The sequence below is a fragment of the Podarcis gaigeae genome (assembly GCF_964106915.1).
Source record: "Podarcis gaigeae genome assembly, chromosome: 6".
NCBI classification, from domain to species: domain Eukaryota; kingdom Metazoa; phylum Chordata; class Lepidosauria; order Squamata; family Lacertidae; genus Podarcis; species Podarcis gaigeae.
The window spans coordinates 51,212,473-51,236,573 of NC_139682.1; the positions used below are offsets into that span (position 1 = coordinate 51,212,473).

The 24,101-nt window shown below is 43.4% G+C and overlaps 1 protein-coding gene across 8 annotated transcripts in view; it reads left to right on the forward strand.

The window, feature by feature from the left end:
* Positions 1–24,101, forward strand: part of CCDC17 (coiled-coil domain containing 17) — a 32,182-nt gene that overhangs the window by 3,863 nt on the left and 4,218 nt on the right. For 3 of the 8 annotated variants that reach the window (XM_083742310.1, XM_083742313.1, XM_083742314.1), the window contains exons 2-28: positions 1,170–1,376; positions 1,928–2,065; positions 2,970–3,032; positions 3,822–3,939; positions 4,728–4,887; positions 5,112–5,231; positions 5,675–5,808; positions 7,854–7,988; positions 8,910–9,136; positions 9,503–9,588; positions 9,963–10,178; positions 10,680–10,902; positions 11,238–11,348; positions 12,486–12,643; positions 16,720–16,761; positions 17,079–17,220; positions 17,402–17,494; positions 18,262–18,469; positions 18,583–18,689; positions 19,170–19,310; positions 20,163–20,317; positions 20,624–20,744; positions 21,904–22,020; positions 22,435–22,532; positions 22,625–22,837; positions 23,228–23,402; positions 23,884–24,066. In XM_083742310.1, the coding sequence (XP_083598436.1) occupies positions 1,188–1,376; positions 1,928–2,065; positions 2,970–3,032; positions 3,822–3,939; positions 4,728–4,887; positions 5,112–5,231; positions 5,675–5,808; positions 7,854–7,988; positions 8,910–9,136; positions 9,503–9,588; positions 9,963–10,178; positions 10,680–10,902; positions 11,238–11,348; positions 12,486–12,643; positions 16,720–16,761; positions 17,079–17,220; positions 17,402–17,494; positions 18,262–18,469; positions 18,583–18,689; positions 19,170–19,310; positions 20,163–20,317; positions 20,624–20,744; positions 21,904–22,020; positions 22,435–22,532; positions 22,625–22,837; positions 23,228–23,402; positions 23,884–24,066 (3,873 nt within the window). In that variant the 5' untranslated portion in view covers positions 1,170–1,187. Of the gene's footprint in view, positions 1–1,169; positions 1,377–1,927; positions 2,066–2,969; positions 3,033–3,821; positions 3,940–4,727; positions 4,888–5,111; positions 5,232–5,674; positions 5,809–7,853; positions 7,989–8,909; positions 9,137–9,502; positions 9,589–9,962; positions 10,179–10,679; positions 10,903–11,237; positions 11,349–12,485; positions 12,644–16,719; positions 16,762–17,078; positions 17,221–17,401; positions 17,495–18,261; positions 18,470–18,582; positions 18,690–19,169; positions 19,311–20,162; positions 20,318–20,623; positions 20,745–21,903; positions 22,021–22,434; positions 22,533–22,624; positions 22,838–23,227; positions 23,403–23,883; positions 24,067–24,101 lie in introns of those variants that run through there. The other 5 variants (XM_083742312.1, XM_083742311.1, XM_083742315.1 and 2 more) reach the window with 5 other exon arrangements.

Genomic DNA, 24,101 nt, shown 5'->3' on the forward strand with positions numbered 1-24,101 from the left:
ATTCTACAATTTCTATGATTCTATGATACCAGTACTTGGTGTCTGTTTCTGCACTTTCTTTTAGGGTTATCACACTCCCCATAAATACATCTTCCCTGTGCTGGTGGCCATCAATGCGTCCTGTGGGAGCAAGTTCCTTAGTTTAAATATGTGCTGCATATTTAAACTACTTTTATCTGTTCCAAATCTTCCAACATTCAGCTTCATTGGATGTCCTTGAGTTCTAGCACTATGAGAGAGGAAGAACATCTTTATCCTTTTTCTCCATACCATGCATAATTTTATAATCTTTTATTATGTCACCACTTACTCACCTTTTCTTTAAACTAAGATGTCCCAAATGCTGTGCCACCTTTCTTCCCAGGTGAGTTGCTCCATCCCATTTATCATTTAGGTTGCCCCTTTCTGAACCTTTTCCAAGTCAAAGGCGCACAAATGTGCGTGTGGAAACAGATCCATGTATGCACGAATGCCGGAGTGTAGGGACAGCCTTTATTGCCCTGCATATAAACAACAGAAGAAGAAGAAGAATGGAATTGCTTTAAGAACATACACTCTCCTTAACTGTCCCTCCCCTCTAGTGACTGATGCAGGGAGGTGGCTGACACCCCAACCAGGTATTATAGACTCAGCTCCTTCTTGGATTCTCAGATTGCACTTAGAGTTTCCCAGTAACAGCTCTTACTGATTTGGTTAATATTATGTATTGCATTTACTTTAGGCCTTTTTATTATTACACCTTTTCATGTCATAAACCTTTTTCCACTTTGTACATATGGTTAGGAATGGACTATATGTACATAAACATTTTTATTGAAGTGCTTGTGGATTAGGCTTGCAGTAGCACACAATCCAGGCCAGATATTACAGAGTGCTATCACAGAAAGGGCCCTGTCAGAAATATAAAAAGCAAATAGAGACCAGGTGCACACACAGATCTCCTCTCCTTAACAGATCTTAGGTAACAGCAAACATAAACAGTAGCTACTGCCATGGTGATTATTCCAATCACTCCTGGCTACTTTGCTGCATCATTTTGGCTGGCTAGCACCACCTGCCAGTTACCAGCATAGCAACTATAGAAACTCCATATGCTGTTGTAGTCCTTTCCTGCAAGGAAGAACAAGTGCCCAGTGCCTTCCAAATAAACACCACCCTTTGTGGAACAGCAGCAGCAGTCACTCCTCATGATGACGGATCTGGTGACTTTCCACTGTGCCAACTGCGGGATGGGGTTCCGCTCCAGGCGGCTGCTAGAAAAGCACATGGAAAAATTCTGCATTGGAGAGGAGACTGCATCTGATGCCAGATACCGAAACAGGCAAGCCCTCCGTAAGGGGAAAGAGCCTAAGAAAGCAGAGACTCCGGACAGCATGGTAAAGACCTGGCAATGTTTGTTAGACATTCCCCCAACATTTTGGGACCTACTAGCTTGTGTGCTGGGGGGAAAAGTTATGCAGTGGCGTAGCGTGGGGGGTGCAGGGGGGGCCAGCCACACCGGGCGCAACATCTGGGGGTTAGGGTTAGGGGGCACAAATCCACGGGTTAGGGGGCGCAAATCCACGGGTTAGGGGGTGCAAATTACTTGCCTTGCCCCGGGTGCTGACAACCCACGCTACGCCACTGAAGTTATGTGCTGCAATTTTGCTGACTGCATTGGCATATAAGGCTTTTCCAGTCATACCAAAAAGCCATCAATATTTTAAACTTTTTCCTGTGTATGTACACATACAGCAGAAGGAGGAAGAAGGTGTGCCTAGATTTTCCCCCACCCCAGTTTCGAGGTGTTTCATGAACTGAGAGGGTTTTGAAGCCTTGTTTAGATATTTTAGCTGCCATGAATTTGCATTTGAGTAACAATATATTTTCCTGACACCCCCTTCCATTTATTGGCTTTCTCTTCTGGGTGGTGGTTTCTATGGCACAGCATCATCAGCTACAAGCACCAAAAACAAAGAAGCATCACTTGGATGCGGAATATGAGGAACAAGCACACCACTCCAGAAGCTTTGATCATAAAGGAAGTGTTTCAGACAGCCAGGCCTTGAAGAAACTGACTGAAGAGGTACTGCAGAAAAGAAGAGAGGAGCGCAGATCTTTGCTCCATCATAGATTCTCTGTTTACAGTACTTCCATTCTAAACTACTTTACTTAGTAGTTAATTCATTCAAACACTTAGGTTATTTCTCCTCATCTCTGATGCCTTTTTATTTTTTGTCACCACAGATGAAAAATTGAGCTGATGAAACAAAGGGCTCATCATCTGAGTACAGCACCACAAGTCTAGCTTTCAGCTTATGCACTTCTTACAAGCATTTCAGAAAGCTCCCTCACCCCAACAATTCATTTGAGCTAAGGGACAATAAGCTGCAGTCTCCCGCTAGACGTGTTTTTAGAGCATTTGACAAACTTACCATTAGGCTTAGAAAGGTCAACTAGTAACACTGGCATGGAAAAGGTTGTATGAAACATTGGCCTATAGATTCAGAGAATTTGGCCACTAGTGTTGATTTTCTCAAGTTCCATCTGAAATTCTATTAGCGTTGTGTTCACCAACAGTAAAAAAGAATGGAAGAGAACCAGCTCTTTTCTCTATATGATGTGCCAACAGCAAGATTGCCAATGGAAATGCAGGCCTCTTTGGACAGCTGTAAGAAATTCAGTAGGTGAAACCTTTCCTGTCACTGAGACAGAGTGATGGAAAAGCTTCACCTGTATCATTTCTGCTTAACACACAGCAGAAGACACAATAGTCCTGCCAGAAAATAAGCTGGCAACCTTAAATAAAACAATAAACAAACCCTAATTAGCACCCATAACTTGAATAAGTTGTTTCAATATCTTTTTAATATTGTGTTGTAGCTGTTGTAACCCACCTTGGAACCTTGGGGTGAAGGGTGGGTAATAAGTTGTAGTAGTAATTATAATAATAATCACTAAATCACTAAAGGAATTCTTCCCTTTCACAGTTCCACAAACTGAGGATGTCACTGGAAGACACTCTTCCTACATTCAGGACACTCCAGGCAGAGGTAAAACAGTGATTAAAGACTTCTAAAAAAAAAAATATTGCAGGCTTCTAGCAATTTTAATTCTGGATTGCAGTGGAGTGCTTAAAATTGCCAGAATTGTGTGAGGAACAACTTTACAGAAACTCATTGCCACGGGGAGCTCCTTCCTGTGCTGTTCCATTTTCAGACCAGAAAGTGCAGATCATAGCTCAGAACAGGGGGAGCAACACTAAAAGCTGTGCTCTGATTTAATGTGGAGCAGACCTGAGATCTTTGGAATTTGCAGGATAAACTCTCCCACTGATCACAGTTATCTAAGGAATACAGTGGTCTTCCCAGTAACCTGTCCTGGTAACAGATTAGTAGCCAATGCAAATCCTACAAGCAGGGTGTTATATGCTAGTGGTAGTTGTTCATGAGATAAATATTTGAAATCCATTCCAATATGATATTATTTTTGTAATGGCTGTGTCCTGTCTTTCCTTACAAGGAATTTAGAGAACAGCTTTAAGCTTTACCACTTAGGAAGTAGGCTAGTCTGATAGAGAGTGTGATTTACCCAAAGCTGAATGGAGATTTGAATCTGGGTTTCTCACATCTAAGCCCAGCACTCTGCCACTAAATCATGCAGGCTTTCAGTAGAGATCACTTCTTCTGGAGATCCAGAATTCTGGCATCCCGAGATCACTTCTTCTGGAATTTACAATTAATTCACCACAACATACCATTTCTCATGGGCATTTAGCTCTGAAGCATTGCATCACTGGCATATCAAACATACCAAACTTGTCATCTTTCCTTGACTCCTAGGATAACGACAGACACCAGCAGGAATACTGGAAGCGCCAACAGCAAATGGCAGAAGAACATGAGCGCCATTTGGCAGATATCCAGGCCAGAAACCAGTACCTGGAGCAGCAGAAGGATGGTAAGAGAATGAGAGTACCTACTAGATTACTGCCTTCTTGCTTCAGGTAAAGGGAATGACCTGGAGTTCAAAACAATAAAGGATGAGCAAACAGCCACCACTATCCAGCAAATGGCCAGGCCTGATACACAAGACTCATGATACCACAAGTTCTACAGAAGGGAAGGAGGCAGTTAGACCCATCCACAAATACTACCGACAGCTAATTTTGTACTTGAGAGCTTTCTTGTCTACTTACGTATATTTGGAGGATGCATAGGCCAAGTCCTCAGAAACAGCAGATGACATGGTAAACCTGTGTCCGGACTGTTCCACTTCAGACTGTGCGTGAAGATTTTCATGACTGAATTCTCCTCCATACAAAACAACAACACAAAACCCATTTTGCATATAGAAGACTATCATTTCAGGAAATATATTTATACCCTAGCCTTCTCCCTGATATGCAAGTTTTCTATATGTAAGATTTTTCTTTTCTTTTCAGAGTGGGGTGGGGGGGGTAGGGTATTAAGTACCGGTAATAAGCACACATCTGCAATCTTTAGTACATATAAAATGCAGGTTTGCTTTCCTTATTAGGTGTTTCTGAGAACTAGGACAAAGGATGCATATTAATTCACCAGGGATAACGTGTTCCCAGCTGGGCAGATCAGGGCTCTGATACAGGATAATGGAGAGAAATGGTGTATCTATATTTTGCATGGAAATCCAATTCAGGGAGCCTCTGGAAATATGTTGCCTTGGTCTAGGTGTTCTAATAAAGTGTGTCAAATTTTCTGTTTATCCAGAGATCCATAGGCGCCTATCTGAACTGAAACTAGGGAACTCAGCTACATCTCATATTGAACAGCTGCTGGTGGAGTTGACTACCCAGGAGGGAAAAAACCAACTGGCTTTGGATGCTCTGCGGAAACAAGTGGAACTCCTGCAGGTATCAGCAGAGACCAGGTAAGGCTCAAAGAGGGACCATTTCTGGGAATGGATGGAGTTCCATCAAAGGCTGGAGAAGCCTAAGATCATTCCCTATCTGAGGTTGGAATAGGGGAGTCAGGAAAGGTCAAAAAGACCATTTGGGGAGTCTATCCATGACTTAAGCATTGTGGGAAGCAAGTATTAGCACTGATTGAAAAAAGTAAGATGATACTCACACACCTTATTGGGATTTTTTTTAGAAGCAAACCCAAATCTCCCATCAACAGACAGACAGACATTGCTGAGGGCAACATAGAGAAAAAGGTCTTCAAGTCTATGTCATTTCCAGCAGCAGTTGGACCCCTCTCTTCAGAGATACAGTGAGTAGGGAGGGAGCTGCAAGACTAAATGGGACAATATTTTCTGCAAACAGAATTGACTATCAATTTATTAGATCTTTCACTGTTTGTTGCCTGTGGAGCTTTCTCCTGGATTCCTCTCTGTCCCACTTTTGGGAAGCTCTGCAGTTGCAAGTTGCTACTCTGGGTGGATGGGAAGCAGATACTTTTCAATGGATGAGAGAGGAAACAACTTTCTTCCCAGTGGGCACAATCAGTCCCTTTTCCCCACCATGTTGCACATCTTCATGAAATACAGGTATTTAGCAAGCCCAGCTGTATTCATCTTCATGCCAGGAAAAAATAGTTCCTTTGATTCGCCACCACCACCACCCTGAGCTAATAAAGACTTTGAAATGCTGTCAGAAGGAGAAAATCTAGCAATAGCACCAATAAATTGATGATGCATTTGTGTTTCCCTGCAGGGCACTTTACCTGGCTTATTTGCAGGGGGGAGGCAGTGACCATAACATCCTCCGTCAGATGTATGAGCTGCAGGTGGAGGCCACAGCCCTGGAAAAAGTAGGAGCAAGGCCTGAGCACAAGGGCAGAAAGAAGAGTGAGCTTTGTTTCCCTGTTTTATTCTCTCCAAACTTGGATATTGTAGTGAGGCATCTAATCATAAGCCTGCATTTTTATCAGAGCTTATATATTTCGATCAGGGCCTGAATCTTAAAATGAGCTTAAAGATTTTCAAATGTTTCATGCCAGGCAGAAGACTAAAAAACCTTGGCAATGTTTTTCCTCCTAAGACAAGGGGGCCCCCTGATTTATAGCAGAAAACAATTCTCAAAGTCGTAAAAAGGGAATTACAGGCTGAGAGCCAAGGTTACACTGACCCTACAAATTAAGGGTTGGTAAACAGTAAAATGAGCCATATCTTCTTCCTAAGGTTAAAAAGGCCAAGAGCAAATGGAAAAGAAAAGCAACTGGTCTGGCTGGAAGAAAGAGAGCATTTTTGGGAAAGTCTTTTCTAAAGCTGTTTCTTGAACTGAGATCCTTTTAAGATTTCTTTTCCTTTTAAAAGGCTACCTATGATAATGTATGAAATATATTAGCTTAAATGTAATTATGCAAAGGATTTAAGAAATGCTAGATTCTTATCTCATAGAGTCATATTGCAATAGGAGACCAGAAGGGCAAATGAGCCCAGCCTCCTGCCAGACAGGAGACGCCATCGAGCACTCCTGATATATGGTTGTCAGGCCTTTTTGTTTAGACACCTTCAAATGAAGGAGATCTTTCAATGTTGATGTGAACTAAAGATCCTTGAAGATAAAAATTTAAGATTAACCATCTGTTTTGGAAGGCAATAGGGCAAGGAGGGCAAGAGGTGAGCTGGTAATTAAGATTCCTTGTTGAGACACATGTAAGATATATTACTACTTATTTGTCATTTATAGATGGAAGAATATATAGCTCTTTGTGTCCCATAAAAGGACAGAAGGAAATGGGTGTATCTTTTGTGATTGGTTCTAGCAAACAGCCAATAGGAATTTCAACCAGGCTGATTGGACAGAGGCAGCCAAAGAGGAGCAAGGGGGCTGGATTAAGGAAATATAAGTGCTGGCCAGAATGGCAGGAGGGCAGGCCAGAGCTTGGTAACCATACCACTGTGCCTCTCATTTATTTGTCTGACAAATAAATTATTATTTTAATTTCTCTATTGCTGCGTTGAATATTTCATTCCAGCTAAGCGTTAACCACAAGCAGGGTGCTACAGTAGTGTTGCGTGCCACACCAATATCCAAGTAGTGTGAAATTCCAGGGGTTCCAAGTGCTTACTCCACAGTGGAGACTGTGGTGTCTTTATGATACACACACACACACACACACACACACACAACCTGAGCCTACAATAGAGGAGCTCACAACATTATCAGCCCAAAACAGTTTTGTTTATCCCATAGCCACAGGCTTGAATGCCGGCCATCAGAAATTAGGCATGGTTCTCACAAGCATGTTGCTTCTTTCCTTCTGGCTTCTAGCTTCTATAGCTTCTAGCTCACATCACTGCAGCTTTCAACTTTGTATTTGTCCTTCAACTCATCTCACAAAGAACCCCTTTCCTTTGTTTACCTTAATGGCCCATCACACAGGTTATCATCTCAACACAAGAAGGTAGCCTGGCTTATATTTTAACATTTGCTGGATCCAGGTTAGATTTAGAAGGATCTCACATACAGCCTACTTCCTCCCCCACCCCAACTTATAACAGTATCATAGACTAGGCTGTCTCTTGGACCCTTGGGACAATGTGGCACTCTCTAGATGCTGTTGGGCTTCAATTTCTATCAGCCCCAGTCAACATGGTCAATGCTCAGGGATGATGGAAGCTATAGTCCAACATCTGGGTGGCATCATGTTGGCTGTCCCTGCCTTTAGGCCTTGAGCTCAAAAAGGCTTTACTATTCACAGCCAAGTGAGAATCAATTCCACTGGACAGTATGGTCCTCTTACAAAGCTCATGTGCTATCATAAATGTGTATGATGCCAAATGGTTATTTGCTGATTATGCAGATTGAGAAACCTTAGAAAATACTTCTCGCTCTTTCACGTCTCCAAGCCATCTTTGTTGTTGATTGGCTCTTCTTGTCCTTGCAGAACATGAAGGTAGCCCGAACTCCTACCCACGGGGTTTGGATGCTGAGCTCCTGTCTGTTGAGCTGGAGAACCAGAGGCTGGAAGATGAGATATTAAAGTTGAAGATCCTGAAGGACAGAAAGAAAATAGAAGATGGTGGGGACCATAGCCTACTCTATTGAAGTTGGGCCAAAGAAGTTTAAGATACAGTAGCAGGCATCAATCTCTGCAATTCAGGGCATTGGCATATATATCACCTAAGCAATCACTTTGATTTGGGGCACTTTGATTTGGAGGTTTAAGTGGAAGTGCAGAGTATTCTCTTTGGACAGTAACCAGATCTGTTTGCTGTTGGCAAAATTCAGCCTCCATAGTTGTCCATTATGGAGAGAAATCATGAAAGATGGCAGAGATGGGCTGAGTATTCTACTGCAGTGAGCTTGCCAACCAGATCGTGGTTCATTATTCTCCTGGGCATTTGGGCGGTGCTAAGGTCTGGTGTTTGGTTTATTTTTTATGTTCATCCTTATTCAAGGTGGGATGTGGTTATTTTACATTGTTGGGTTTTTTGTGGATGAACACTTCTAGTATATTTGTTTTGTTTTAATGCATTTTTATTGATATTGTTTGTTATCCCTGTAAATCACTTTGGAACCCCTTTTATGTGAAGCAATTCCTAAACTAAATGCACCAAATCTCATCTACTCATTTGACACATAGATTATACTGCCATGATTTCCAAGCAGGTCCTTTTTCTTTGTGATTCTACACATACCCCAAATTTTAAAGACCACCCCATCTGCAGTATGGGGGTTGCTAATGGCCAAAGGTGCTCCTTGAAATGTTAGGCAGGAAGGGGGCAACATTTCCACAACTAAATGGCTTTGGAGATGTAGCTGAAATGTTCAGTAGTGCCAGTCCAGCAAAAACAAATGACATTGAGCTGGCTTTGTTTTTACAAAGAGCCAGATGAATAATATGCAGGCTCTTGTCCCACCTCATAAGGATTATTTCCCAGTACTGGCCAAGCAATAACTGTGTTAATGGGCTCTCCCTGCTCATCTTCTTTTTCATCAGGGTCTTCAGGCACAGAGCTGGTGCAACTGCAGCGGTTACACATGGCAGAGATGGCTCAGCTGCATGCAGAGATTGGCAGCCTGAGACATGACACAGAGAGGATGAAGCTAAGACATCCCAAGAGGGGGTCTCCACTACCGCGGCGGCCACCTCCTATAGCTCCACCCCTGCCACCTCCTCCCCCTCTTCTTGGATTGCCTGACCCTACCTTTCCAGCTAGTAACATGGTTAGTGCCCCTTTAACTTGGGAAACCTCAGGCAACAGTCATACTGAATATCTGCTTTTGGAGTGGAAATAGTATAAAAATACTTCTATAGTTTTAATAATTCAGAGCTATCATCCTGTGTGGCTGGCTCTCTCCATATCTGTGTTCACTCCAGAAAGATGCATCCAGTGGTTCATGCTCTGCTTGTTGCAAATATGCTGACCATTTTGCTCAGGGGTGAATGATTTATCTGAAGCTGTTGAGTTATATTCTTAAGAGTTTCCTTGAGGCAGCAAGCCTCATTATTCCCCCTAAGACTGATGCTGGTATTTCCTTTTTCTATTCTTTGGTAATGTAAAACAGCTCTCGTATTTCTGCCTGCTATAGGACCCCATGAGAGCATCTGCCACAGCTATGAGCCAGTACTTCCTGGACCCTTCTGATGCCCTGGGACCAGCGCCATATGATCCAGCGTATGTCATTTCTATTACCTGTATTATTCTGGGTTGAGCTAGTGGGAGGGCAGCATATGGTTTTTTTTCCTGTCTCATTCTTGCATGGAGTATTTGTAGACACTGCCATGTAAAGTGAAGATGTTCATTTTTTCCATCCTAATACCATTCCTAGGGATGCATTTTGGAATCTAGCCTGTTGAGTCTTCTGGACTGCAGCCAGCTCATAGAAAATAGCTGTTGTTAAGAGTTTGGGGTGGTGGGAGATAGGCTGTATGCATAAACCCTCCTAATTCCTGGAAGTGCCTAGAACCCCTGGAATTTCACTCAGCTTGGGGTGGCATGCAAGCTGTGTTAACTATTACATGAGTGTGACAATTATCATCTCTCTGCAGGTCTGGCTTTGTGATATTCTATGATTTTCTTTTGGGCCTGGATCCCACATTCTATCAAGTCTGCCTGGTCTCTGGCCTGTTCCGCAATGGGCAAGAGCTGGGCAAGCCCACCCCACTGCCCGTTGTCTCCTCTGATATGGGTCAATACCCACAGTATGTGACTGATGGGCAAAGAGGGTGCTGCGCCATCTTAGCAGCTAGGCAACCAGTCCCAAGGTGAGTTTCAGTGGCTTTTGCCATAACATCTCATCTCTTCTGTTCCTGGGTCATTATCTGGGCAGCCATTCCCAGTTGGTTATTTGTTTTCATTGTTTCAATGTATATAGTGTACAGCAAGATAATGCTCAAGACAAATGCAATGATAAGTGGTAGAAGATTCCTTTCTAAAAACAATGCAAAGAAAACCATTATCATGAACTGCTTTTATCCTGACCCTTTAGAAGACCCAGGGCCCTATCATCTTGGCATGGGAACCACTCACTCTGGGGATTAGTATGAGCTTCAGATTGCCATAAAATAGGCCGTTTCAGTCCAGTTTTGCACACGCCAGATTCTTGTCTGTTCTTATTTAGAGGTCATATACGTTAGTGTCATATAGAAGACAGTCTTCTTGGCCAAACCCCCATGTGAAACATGGCTACAGTGAACTCTGTATTCAGATTTGTAGAGAAAAAGGTAGGCTTGTATGTATTACCTTTGTCTGTTCTTGCTTTACAGAGTCCTTCCTTCAACCACCATCACCCTCATAACTGAGCTTCAAGCATCTGGAGGCTTTGATGCTTATGGACTGGAGATCCAGAATCTGGCCCCCAGGGGGTGGGCCAAAATCAACATCTTTGACCATCTACATCAAGTGATGTGTGGGCGCTGGAAGATCCCCATCCGAGTGCTTCCTATGAAGCCAAGCCTTACTCCAGAACAGTTGAATGGTGTGCCCCAGGTGAGGACCTTTAGCAAGGGTCAGTGCAGAGTGCCCAGAAAATTATTTCCTGACCAACATGAAGGGAGAGTGTCATGCTCCTGCTCTCAGGAGACTCATGGTGAACCATTAACATTGGCACTTAACACTGAGCTCCTACTTTCTGCATTGTGCTGAGTGTGATTTGAGACAGATTCAATCTCAGGCCTCATTGACTGAATAGAAACATTCATGGAATGATGGCTGTTCCTCAGAACATCTTGGCCAGATCAAGATAAATTAGTCCAACATCGTCTTCAGTTATTTTCGTATCTGTTTTAATCCCAACCAGACCACACCTTGTTTTTTCCTCACAGCTGGGCAAAGCAGAGCTGTACTTGCGACTAGTGAATGCAAGAGATGCTGACATGCAGTCAATGGCAGAGATTCATCCAGGCATTGCCTCCTTGTACAAATACCCTCCTACAGTGAGTTGAACTGCATGGCATTATTGTCTCTTTTGAAGTTATTTTTAACTCTTTTTCTAGTTAGCATTTCTTGAGGACAGATTCTGAAAAACAGGTTCTTTGTGTCCTCAATATTTATTTGCTGCAGAGAACCAGAATGACACCAAAAAGAAATACAACTTGAAATAATAGATAAATGGTGAAAAATTGGGAAACCGCAAGGAGAACATGAGCACAATAATAGCCTCCCACTCCTGTTCCCCCAAAACTGGTACTTGGTGGGATACTACCTCTGATCCTGGAGGTTATAGCTATCATAACTAGTAGTAGCCACTGATAGCTGAACTGGAGGTTAAAGCTATCCAGAATCCATGGAAGATAAGGCTAAGAGCAAACTCAGTGAAAATGTATTAATTATATATTCCAAAGGAATAAATGAAGTATGCTACCATCTGACTGAAGCCTTTTAAAATCCCAGCTATTAACTATTTAGCACATTCATATAAAACTCCAGATGAATTAATAACTAATTCAACAATTAAGTAGCTACTTTAATTCCTAGCATAAAAAATAATTCTATCTGTCACTCAATTGAAAAGTCCAAGGTTCTCAAGTAGTGTCTCAGTGAGATGGGGTGCCACCACTGCAGTCTCTCAAACACAGTGAGGCAGCATGGCAGAGCGGATAGAAGCACTGGGTTGGTGGCAGCAGGAACAAGCATACACATCTATACCTGCCGCTACCAATCCAGTGCTCTCCCACCCTTGCTGCTGCACTGACTTGCACAGTCCTGGGCCCAGCAAGCACATCATACAGCACAACTGGTTCCAGGTAAAAAAAAAAGTCCCAAATTGTTGGAAATCGTGAAACAAAAGCTTAAAGTTTTCCAGATAAAATTAGTACTGTATTACCGAGAGGCGAAAGCAAGCTTTAAATTTCCATCATCCAATGCTAATACTGAGTGGAAGCAAGATGGTTTGTAGAAATGATGGCAGGTGGATGGCAAACTCTCCACTGGAAGGAACATTTGAAAAGTAGGATCAAGAGATTGGAAGCCTTCCTTTCACCCCCAGTATATTTACACTGCCCTCGCCCTGCTTGTCATGCTACCCCACCTCACCTGTTTAATTCTGTTGTATTTTGTTCTTTCAAATGCAGGTGTCCAGTTGCACAGCACCCCCTACAGACTTTTCTCCAGCCCAGCGCTCTTTCCACCCTGCCCCCACCAGCCTGTTCTTCTCTGTCCCTCCTTACACTGGCTTTGTTGACTCTCCTCCTGATCAGGAACAGCCTCTCCAATACAAACCCAATAAAAGGTGAGAAAGGAGGAAGACCACCCCTTTCTCCTTTCAGGACTAGGCTTTCCTTCTAATGAAGAGAAGTCAGCATAGAAATGCCTACTGTCTTCCTTTGTATACATCTCTGTGTGTTTTGTGTATAAATGAAACAACTAAAAGATTATGCATCTCTAATCCACCCACGTCTGTGATTTTCTCTGTATTTTTAATTAAGGATATGGGGGCTGTTTTTAAGGGTGCATCTGCATGAGGTTTTGGTGGTGGCAGGATTGGATGTACTTACCCATCTGCACAGCAGAGGGTAGTTATAGTCTGCTCTGCCTGCAACTGACCATATAAACTAAAGCACAACATCAGTTAATATTTTCTTTCCACAGACTATACCATACCACAAGGAGAGCTTTCTCCTGACCTTCCCATTGGCAGCAGAACACCAAAATGTGTTCTGAATAACTGTTTGTACATATGATCCCTAAAAATGTAATTCTTCTGCCATGATTATCTAGAGTCTTCCTTGTTGTGTCTGTCTGTCCATGTCAATCACTACAAGATTAAAGACATTCACACATGCATGGCACATTAGTCTATCAATAGCTGTTAACTGGAACATTCTATATTCAGTGGCTGCCTCATTAGCAAATGCTGAGGCTGCCTTTGGCTTTGTTTATGCATTGGAGAGGATATAACAGAGGCACCTTTATAGTCCTAAATTTTTTTTTACAAAAATCCGCTGTAAAACCAAACTGCCTCTATTAAAGTAGGCTGATAGGATCATGTTTCTAATTCTTTCTCTGAGTCAATTTCAATGTGATTACTTTATATTGGAAGTCATGTACTTGAAGTGCTTGTGAAATGCAAAAAAAAAAAACCCCAACACAAAAAATATTGCTGAAACATTCACCCTCTTCCTTTAGAATTACCGTATTTTTCGCTCTATAACACGCACCTGACCATAACACGCACATCGTTTTTAGAGGAGGAAAACAAGGGAAAAAACATTCTGAATGAAACAGTGGATGTATCATTTTTGTGCTTCATGCTGTGGCCACAGACATGTGATCTGATGGTGAATTTGGGCTGACCCAATGCAAAAATCCTGAGAATCCCTGTGCATCCATGGTTTGTAACCACGTTTTTGCACCATTGCAGCCCCAGGCAACAGTGGGTGCGTGATTTTGGGGGGGGGGGCAGGCTGTAGCCATGTACATGCTATGTGCTCTGATGGTGAGTTTGGGCTGACCCAATGCAAAGATCCTGAGGATCCATGTGGATCCATGGTTTGTAACCATGTTTTTGCACCATTGCAGCCCCAGGCAACAGTGGGTATGTGATTTGGGGGGGCAGGCTGTAGCCATGGACATGCTATGTGATCTGATGGTGAATTTGGGGTGACCCAATGCCAAAATCCTGAGAATTCCTGTGGATCCATGCTTTTTAACCACATTTTTGCACCATTGCAGCCCCAGGCAACAGTGGGTGCGTGATTTTGAGGGGGCAGGCTGTAGCCATGGACATGCTATGTGATCTGATGGTGAATTTGGGGTGACCCAATGCCAAAATCCTGAGAATTCCTGTGGATCCATGCTTTTTAACCACATTTTTGCACCATTGCAGCCCCAGGCAACAGTGGGTGCGTGATTTTGAGGGGGCAGGCTGTAGCCATGGACATGCTATGTGATCTGATGGTGAATTTGGGGTGACCCAATGCCAAAATCCTGAGAATTCCTGTGGATCCATGCTTTTTAACCACATTTTTGCACCATTGCAGCCCCAGGCAACAGTGGGTGCGTGATTTTTGGGGGGCAGGCTGCAGCCATGGACATGCTATGTGATCTGATGGTGAATTTGGGGTGACCCAATGCAAAGATCCTGAGGATCCATGCTTTGTAACCACATTTTAAGTGGGGAGCGAAGGAAAAACAAAGAAGGGACATTAGAGGGGTGTGCAGAGAAGCAGCTGGCTAAGAATGCAGGAGAGGGATTTAACGGGAGGGAGGAAAGAAAGGCAAAAGTTTCCCCCCACCCAAGCCAGCCATCTCTCTCTCTCTCTCTCTCTCTCTCTCTCTCTCTCTCCCTCCCTCCCTCCCTCCCTCCCTCCCTTCCCCCCTCTCTCCCTTCCCCCCTCTCTCTCCCTCTCCCCCAGCAGCACCGGAGCTTGCCTGGAGGGGAGGGGCTTTCCCTGCTCTTTGTTCCGTTTCAGCAAACACAGCAAGAAACAGAGGAGGGTGGGCAGTAAGACCCTGAGGCAGAATGCAGGAAAGCAGCCGCTTCCTCTTTTCAGGTTTCGCTTCTCCGTGCAGCGTGCAGCGCCGCGATTTGATTTTTGCATGATTTTTCGGCTCCAGGGACCACACATTCGCTCTATAACACGCACAGACATTTCCCCTTCCTTTTTAGAAGAAAAAATCTGCGTGTTATAGAAGGAAAAATACGGTAGTGCCCCATCCACCCTTTTGAAGTGATCAATTCTGCAAGTCTTCCCTCTTTAATCTTTAAGGGATCACCACTGGATAATATTTTAGTGTATTATATTTTAGTGATGTCAAGGGATGCCAACAACAAGAAGAAGAAGGTTCTCTCTGTGACTGCAAGAGTCATTCCCCTCTGAAAATTCTAAGCATCTTGGTAACATCTGCTAAATTAGCATTTTAAAGTGGTTCTGTCCCTACCTCCTAGAAACTGTTCTGGTCAGTACCCCAGAGGTTAATCCTTTCCCACTCATCTAGAATCTCTTTGAAAAAGAAATGTCAGCATTTGCCTATTTCCTTTAGGTAGGAAATGCTGGCTGTCATGGTACCAGCAGGGATGTATGTAAGAGGCCACCCTGGCTTAGTAAAGTCTAAGTTTTATAATTGGCTAAGACCAATACCAATAAATGTAGGCTACCAAGAAGTAACATCTTCTATTTTTGTTTCTTTAGAAGCTGCTTGCTCTCTTTTATGTTTCCTTCCGTATGTGCTCATCAATAAGTGCATCCCTGTGTTTGTGGGTTCTAAAACTGGTGCGAATCTATAGGACGCCTTCTTTTTTAAAAACCATCGTACTGTGCCTAGTTATTTTAGCAACTTAACAAAATATGTCTCTCCCACATCTCTACAGCCACAAGAGAAGTTGCAACCTTCCAACAGTTTGACTTCACCTCCAAAGGTGCATTCCTCCACTGTCTCCCGAGACAAATGAATGCCAACAAAAATTAGTACATAATATGGAAAACAAATAATTGCACACGAGCTACTTTCATATTCATGCCCCAAATGTCTCCTAGATCAGAGAGCGATAAAACAAAGAGGGAAATGATTCTGAAGCAACTTCACATAAACAGTATAACAAGAGAAGCAGCCCCCAAGCTGACTTCCTTTTAGACTCTGTGCTTTTCTTCTGTGTCTTTTTCTTCATTCAGTAGCCATAAACCTATTGCCCTACTTTGTTCCACATCAACATGGCTTCTACTATAGTTGAGAATCTTACTTGTATTGGGCCTCATTCAGTTTTATTCCCAATATTGTGGTGATTACTTTCAGTGCCTAATATTTTCAATGGCAATTTTGTGGAGAATGTCCTACTGAAAAAGGGAGGTGCAACACCATTGCTCACACCAGATACAGAAAAGGAGTAGGGATGGAGTAATTGACCAAATATATCAGGTAGAAAGATTCCATTCAGCTTTCTGTCATCATTTTAGACTACCTCATGCCAGTCTCCAGCTTGTGGTGGTCGACTTATTATTTGGTATGAGCCTATTTTAGTTTTGCATGTTGCAGAGTTGTCCTGTAGCTTGCTAATGAAATACACATGATTCACCAGATCCTCCCAAGGAGAACCTTTATGCATATAAATTAAACTCAGCAAAAGTATTTTTCCTTCTTATGTCCTTTCTGATTTGTCACATTTTACTTACTCTTACCCTTATATAATCAACTACCTTTAACATTCCTTCTCTGCTCCCCTAACACCCAACTGGGCAGTATATATGGTTCTTCAAGAAACCCCTTTCTTGCCTTTGTGCTGCAGTATGCTCACATGCATCAGCCTTCCCCTCTTTTTTCATTTCCCCCCATCTCTCCCTGTTACCTTCCTGGCTGTGGCACTGGCAGCACCCAGAAACAGAAACCAAAGGCTTCTCCATACCTTCCTAGGTAAATACGAAGTATAGTTTGGATTTTCCTTTGCAGGGGTATATTTCTCTCCACATTCTGCTGTCACAATAGAAATTGGCAATGAGACAATTGCTCTACTTGACTTTAATAGCCAGATATACAGTATATCAATATACAGTGGATCAATTGCTCTCTACTTTTCTTGTAACCCAGCTTTATTGCTTAATCTAGCAAGGTTCTGATTTGGTGGGGAACTGCCATTTTGCTGTTCAAGAAGGGGAAAGGTGCTGCTTGCTGCTGAAGGACAGGGGCAATAGCTGAAGAGCAGTGGGTTAATAAGCCTCTGATTATTTCAGGAAATTTGAAGCAGTGCTCGAGTGGCCACAATCCCAGCAGAATGAAAGAAGACAATTAGGGTTCATCCTTGATAGAGTAAAAGGCGCCCCACCGGGAGATGGGGCTGTCCGGCTAACTGGTTACCATCAGAAAACTGGTCAGGTATGGAACATGTGTGGCTCTGTCAATAGCCCCAGTGTCATAGGTGGTGTTCAGCTAGCACCCTGGTTCAGCATTCTAGCAGAACCATCCTGGAGTTCTTTATTATTTTAGGAAGAAACACCAAGAAAGCTTAAAAAGGAAGTTGGACCATGTGTTACATTTTTCTCAAACTTGATTTCAGGTGATTGCCACGAAGGACTCGGGACTGAATTACTGCACCGATTCCATGAGATCCAATATTAAACATGGCTACTTCGTGTTTGGAGAACAGGAGGTATAGAATGGTGCTTTGGCAGGAGAGTGTTAGGCTTGGAGATGGGCTTGGGTTTACATCCCAGTCCAGCTGGGAAGTTCACAGAGTGTCCTCAGACAGGTTATTATCCTTGCACTGATTGGGTGGTTACTTAGCACTACCATTGCTGCAAGCACTAGAATACTGTACAGTGTTATCTTGGGTTACAGACGCTTCAGGTTACAGACTCCGCTAACCCAGAAATAGCACCTCGGGTTAAGAACTTTGCTTCAGGATGAGAACAGAAATCGTGTGGCAGCGGTGCAGCGGGAGGACCCATTAGCTAAAGTGGTGCTTCAGGTTAAGAACAGACCTCCAGAATGAATTAAATTCTTAACCCGAGGTACCACTGTATTTGTTTCTCAGAGGCCAAGTTTGCTCAGACCTCACCACAACTCAGTCACCTGTTACCAGAAATGGTAGACCAGTTCTCTGATGCTAGATAAGTATTTACATTGGTTTAGAGTATTTACTTTCCCCAATCCCGGGGATAATTCTTGTGGATGCCCATGCTTAACTATAAGAAGCACTCATGTTGCTTGTTTGCAAAATATGGGCTTTGGGTTTTCTTGCCAATGGTGTAAAAGCAGTTCTGAGCTCAGAGAAAAACATGCTCATTCCTAATCCATGAAAACAGTTAGGTGGTTTTTGAGTATGGTGTATGGCAGAGGGAATTGAAGGGTAGAAGGTGCTGGAAATTATAGCACTACTCTTGGCTCACCTGAACCGCTTCTTTTTGTTTCCTTCAGGAAACCTTCTGGGATGTTGAGCCACAGCAGGACATGATCCTTATTGCTCGCTTTTACCACTGGCCCAGTGGGAGGGTGGCACCCACCCCCTGGGACAAAGGATTCAAGCCTCAACACCAGCCACTACTAGGGAGTGATGAATGGCTGGCTGCCTGGGCTGTGCTCAGACTGACCAAGATGTATGAATCCCATAAAGTGATGGTTACAGGTATGCTGCAGGCATTTCTGGTTGCCTGGTGCTATGATTCCCCACAGGAATTAAGGTTTTCCTATTACTAGTCTAGGAATTACCGGTAAGTTTTCTGCATTCTGCTTTCACAGGTGCAATGAAGAAAGGGGAACCTGGGTTGCCTGTCTGGAACACAGGGACTCATACACTGACTCTGTATCATGGCCCTGTGCCACCTGTTGTAGCTCTGTCAGTGATGGTAAGTCCACTCCTGTAAAGCAAACAAAGGTTAACCAGGTAGGTAAAGTACACCAATATTAATACCAGCAAAAGGCTGAAGAGATGTTAAACATCTAATGACTCGTTCAGTCTTGCTGCTCTTATTGATGCAACACTCCTTACTGGCTTACTCTAGTAAAGACTTACAACTGTAATCTTCATAGAGCAATATTTTATATGGAAGCAACAGTATGTAATACTTAAGAGGACTGAATCATTGGTTAAGCCTCCATTCTGTTGTGTGTTGATTCCTTGGACCATATCCAGTGCTGCAGCCCCACTGGAATAAAACACTGCTATGCATGCAGTAGAAGCACATGGGGGCAGAAGAAATGAAATTTCTGTTGTGCCAGTGAAGCTATCTGCACAGAGCACTGGATAAAGCCCCATGTTTTAAGCTCTGCCTTATTATGCTTTCCTCTTGTTTCATTCCCATCTGCACATAATGCTTTGCTCCTAGTCAATGGAAGAGAATCATCAGGACTTCAAGATATATGGTGATGCTACTTTAAGACTGCACGTCTTCAGCACCCAGAAACCTGAGCAGCCTTTCCCACCAGAGTCACCACCTCCACTTGACCCAGCAAAAACCTGGCCTCATGTGAGTGCTGGGCAAGGACGGTTTTACAGTCTCTACAGGGCTTGGGATAATTGGGACAGACCTTCCACCTCCACTCAGTACACAATCTGGCTGCATACGTATTATACCTTTAAAGTGTATCTGAAGAACCTCCTTTCCTTCAAAGAATTCTGGGCACTGCAATTTACAGTTCTTTTATCTGTCCTGAATCTTCCAAAATTCAGCTTCATTGGGTCTTCAGGAGTTCTGGTGCTATGAGAGAGGAAGAACAACTTTTCTCTATATACTCTATGCCATGCTTAATGTTATAAACATATGTCACATCTCATGCACATTTTCTTTAAACTAAAAAGTCCCAAATCTGCAAGCTTCCTTCACAGGGGAGTTGCTCCATTTTCTTGATCATTTTGGTTGCCCTTTTGAGAACCCTTTCCAACACGACAATATCCTTTTTGAGGTGAGGTGACCAGAACGGTACACAGAATTCCAAATGCAGTCACACCATAGATTTGTATAAAAGCATTATGGTATCAACAGTTTTATTCTCAGTTCTTTTCCTAGTGATCCCTAGCATGGATTTTGCCTTTCTCACAGTTCCTGTACACTGGATCAACATCTTAATTGAGCTAACTACTATGGCCCCCAGGTCTTGTTCCTGGTCAATCACTGCTACTTCAGACCCCATTGAGAGTACATGCGGCATTAAGATTTTTGCACCAGCATGCATTTCTCTACATTTGTTTACAACAAATTGCATTTATGTTTGCTCATGATAATAAACTGTTCGGGATTGTTGAAACAAAAGGACCTTTAAACTGAGTGAAAGTGCAGTAAAATGACCATTTAGTATCATCACAACTTTTCCCCCCACAGGAAGCTTTTATTCATCATTTCGGGGAGACTCCTCCTGTAGAGCCTTTCAGAGCTGGAGATGGCTTTGATCTATACATTGATGGAGCCCGCTTCCTGCCTGATGGTGTCACTGTTACCAGGGTCACTGCTCGCATCTTCACCAGTGGTTTCATGCAGTAAGGAGGAACAGTTCTCTGGGTTTTTCTTCCCTAAAATGCCATCTTTCCTCTGCTTCTCCCAGGCTGCATACGTGCTATGGGTGGAATTCAATGGGGCACTCTCACAATTGTTCTGTCTGTGCAAGCCTTCCAGACAGAATGACCCTCAGTCTCCTACCCCTGATTTTAATGTTTCTATGGTTATGTCCTGAAGCACGCAAAGGGTTTTGCTTCAGTTCAAGGTGCCACGACAACAGAGGAGCTTAACAATGCCCTCTTATGGAAAACATCTAGCTGAAGGTTGTTTCTGCTTCTTCCTTTCAGAATTGGACCAGACATTTGCACTGGGATTGACCTGAATAGCAGCATATTTGATCCACTTTACAACTACTCAGTTGAAATCAGAGAGCCAGTGATAGCACCTTGTGCAACTCTTCTATTAAAGGTTTGTGTTGGTATGGGTAAAGGGCGAGCAAAGAATGCTGCCAATGAATGAAGCATGTCCTGTTGGGGGTCAAGAGTTAGGAAATTAAGGATCTTTCCTTTCCTGGAATGGAGCTGGAACAACTCCCCTGTGTGGAAGAGTTACATCATTTGGGGCTTTTTATAAGGGACGCAGGTGGCGCTGTGGGTTAAAGCCTCAGCACCTAGGACTTGCCGATTGAAAGGTCGGCGGTTCGAATCCCTGTGGCGGGGTGCGCTCCTGCTGCTCGGTCCCAGCGCCTGCCAACCTAGCAGTTCGAAAGCACCTCCGGGTGCAAGTAGATAAATAGGGACCGCTTACCAGCGGGAAGGTAAAGGGCGTTTCCGTGTGCGGCTCTGGCTCGCCAGAGCAGCGATGTCACGCTGGCCACGTGACCCGGAAGTGTCTCCGGACAGCGCTGGCCCCTGGCCTCTTAAGTGAGATGGGCGCACAACCCCAGAGTCTGTCAAGACTGGCCCGTACGGGCAGGGGTACCTTTACCTTTACCTTTAGTTAGGAAAAAGAGTAAGGAGGCAAATGACAGAGCTGTATAAAATTATGCATGCTGAGGATAAACTGGATAGAGAGACATTTTTCTCCTCCTCTCATCATATTAGAACTGGGTGCTATTAATGGCTCCAGTGGCAGAGGCATTATACCTCCGAATACCAGTTGCTGGGGAACACAAGTGGGAAGAGTATTGTTGGGGTTAGGTCCTGCTATTTATTTACTGTTTAATGCCAAAATAGGCTTCTAAGCAACCTACAAAATATAAGAGTTGCACAAACATTAAAATATAAACACCCATAATTAAAATGCAACAAAACAGGTGTATACTAAAACAAAGTAGTAGTTAAAACTGGAGACTCAGGTCAAGAGATTAAGAGAATGCCTGTGTAAGCAGGCTGAGGCGTATCTTCAAAAGACAGCAGAATGCTTGCAGGCTTCCTATAGGCATCTAGTTGGCCACTATGAGAACAGCATGCTGGACTAGGTGGGCCTTTGGTCTGATTCTGCAGGGCTATTAATATATTCTTCATGGAGGACATTATGGCAACATCTTTCTGACCTCCAACACAAAACAGAACTATGGGTCTAACTGCCAGGGGGGGATGAACTAATGTCTCTTGGTATTTTACAGGTTTATTCCATCAATCGCTTAACCTCTGAGCTCATCCAAATCGGTTGGGCAGCTCTCAATGTTTTTGTGCAATGTGGAACACACACAGCCCCTGAACCAGAGGCCAAGGGGATGCAGGTGAATTAACTGAAGGGGAGTTCAGGGGAAGCAGCCTCAGTTCTGAAAATGAAGTTAGGACATGGTTTATAATGCTGATAGGCTCCAGTAGGAAAATGCCTTCTTTCTTCATGGGTATTTCAGGAACTCTCGTTCTTTTGCTGTCAACCAAAGTGCTACAAGAATGTTTCACATTCCCACTAGATCTCACAGGATAGGTTTTTACTATTAATGCTCATGCTTTCTAGTGCCATGCCAAAAATCCCATCCCACCATAACTGCTGTGTGACCTGGAGCCCTACCCAAAAATCTTGCTGTTTCTCCACAGTTCAGATGCAAATGGTAGGAGGGGAACACAATATATTTCCCATTACCTGTTTCCCAAGGAGGAGGAAAAAGGGTCAGTGGATAGATGTTGATTACTGTTTTCCTCAGGTCTCCCTCAATGATGGTGCTCATCAGCTCCGTATTTTTCACAACAGTCCCTGCCCAGATCAGCCCTTCTCTACCAGCTCTCTGACATCAATAGGACGGTGAGCCCCTCTCACTTACATCATTTCCAATTCCTTCCCCATCTTATCATCATACAACCTTCCTAATATCTGTCTTCTCACTTTCCCTGTAGGTATGTGCCCTGTGCAACCCTGCTAGTGAGGCTTATCAAGGCGCCTGTAAATTCCAGCCATAAAACTTTACAAAGAAGCATGGTCCCTCAGACAAACTGGGCCAAAGTGGGCCTCTTTCAGTCCAGGCCTGACTATTCTGATGGTGTCTATTATTCAGACTCGGCCAAGCCTACTGCAGGAGAAAGTTGCTTCTATGAAGCCATGACCAACAGGTAAAACTGAGTTTCTGTCTCCTCAGTGGCTGTGGGATGGAAGTAAAAAAGGTGGAATCATAGCAATTGTGGAAAAGTCTCCCTTAAGAGGATTGCCAGCTATTACTTTTAAGAATTTTTGGTGTCACTGTAGTCACATATATAAAAGCTGAGTCATTATAGTATGTTCTATGGTGGACTATGTATTTGATGAGCCTATTGATTGGAAATTTTTTTTAATCAAAGGGCAGAAGGAACCTTACAAAACGTTAACAGTCCATCTTACATTCAAATCAGATTAACAGAAGGGTAAGCCAAGCATCTCGCCCCATGCATCAACACACTTTGGTAGGAAATGATAGAATTCCGTAACTGTGGGCTACAGCAAAAACAGCTTTTTGTTTCACACAGGTCTGTTGTTTCAGTGCGGGAAATAGTTCACCGGCTTGAAGGTCCTAAGAGTTTAAGCACAGATGAGGAGATTGTCACCTGGATCCATCAGAAACTAACCCGGGTGCCAGGCAGCAGTCCACAGCCTTTCAGCCTCACCTATGTCTCCAGATACATTCCCACCTACGGCATCAAGGTGAATAGATATCACACTCACAGAAATGCCGTTTAGCACAAAATTTTATACATGGCTGGGATAGAATACTATAGAGATGGAAGTAAGCTGTGTTTAACTCAGTAGTCACATCGATAGGAATGCTGGCTGCTTATAACCAGTCTTGAGTAATTTCTGCACTTGAAAATAGTTATCAACCTTTAACCTGGTCTCTGTTGCTGTGCCTTTAGCTACATGTTGATTAACGGGCATTTATCAACTTCTGAAGACAACCACTAGTATTCTTAATTTTCTAAACAAGTTGACTTTCTCGGCTGTATTACTTCATATTGCTAAGGACAAAAATTCCCTGCTCACAGAAAACTGGCATGTCAGAGTAATTTGAAATGGTATATTTGAGAAACAAATTTAGTATTTAATGTTTGTGAGCAAACTAAGCCTTGGCTGTGTGTGTGTACAGTGCTCTTATCCAGACTGACATCTAATCTCTGTGGTATTCCAGTTTGCATTGGACAGAGGCATGAACTTACCATGGTCTGGCTTGACAATCGCCCAATTCTGCTTCAATCCACCTGGGGCATGTTACTTTGGGGCGCAATGGCTGAAGTATGATTACCCCATCTTTGTTGAGGAGCTTGACAAGAACAGCTACCAGCAATGGCCTGTGTGGCTTGATGGCTTCAAGGTATCACATCCTTTATTTTGTTGTTCGTCACTCTG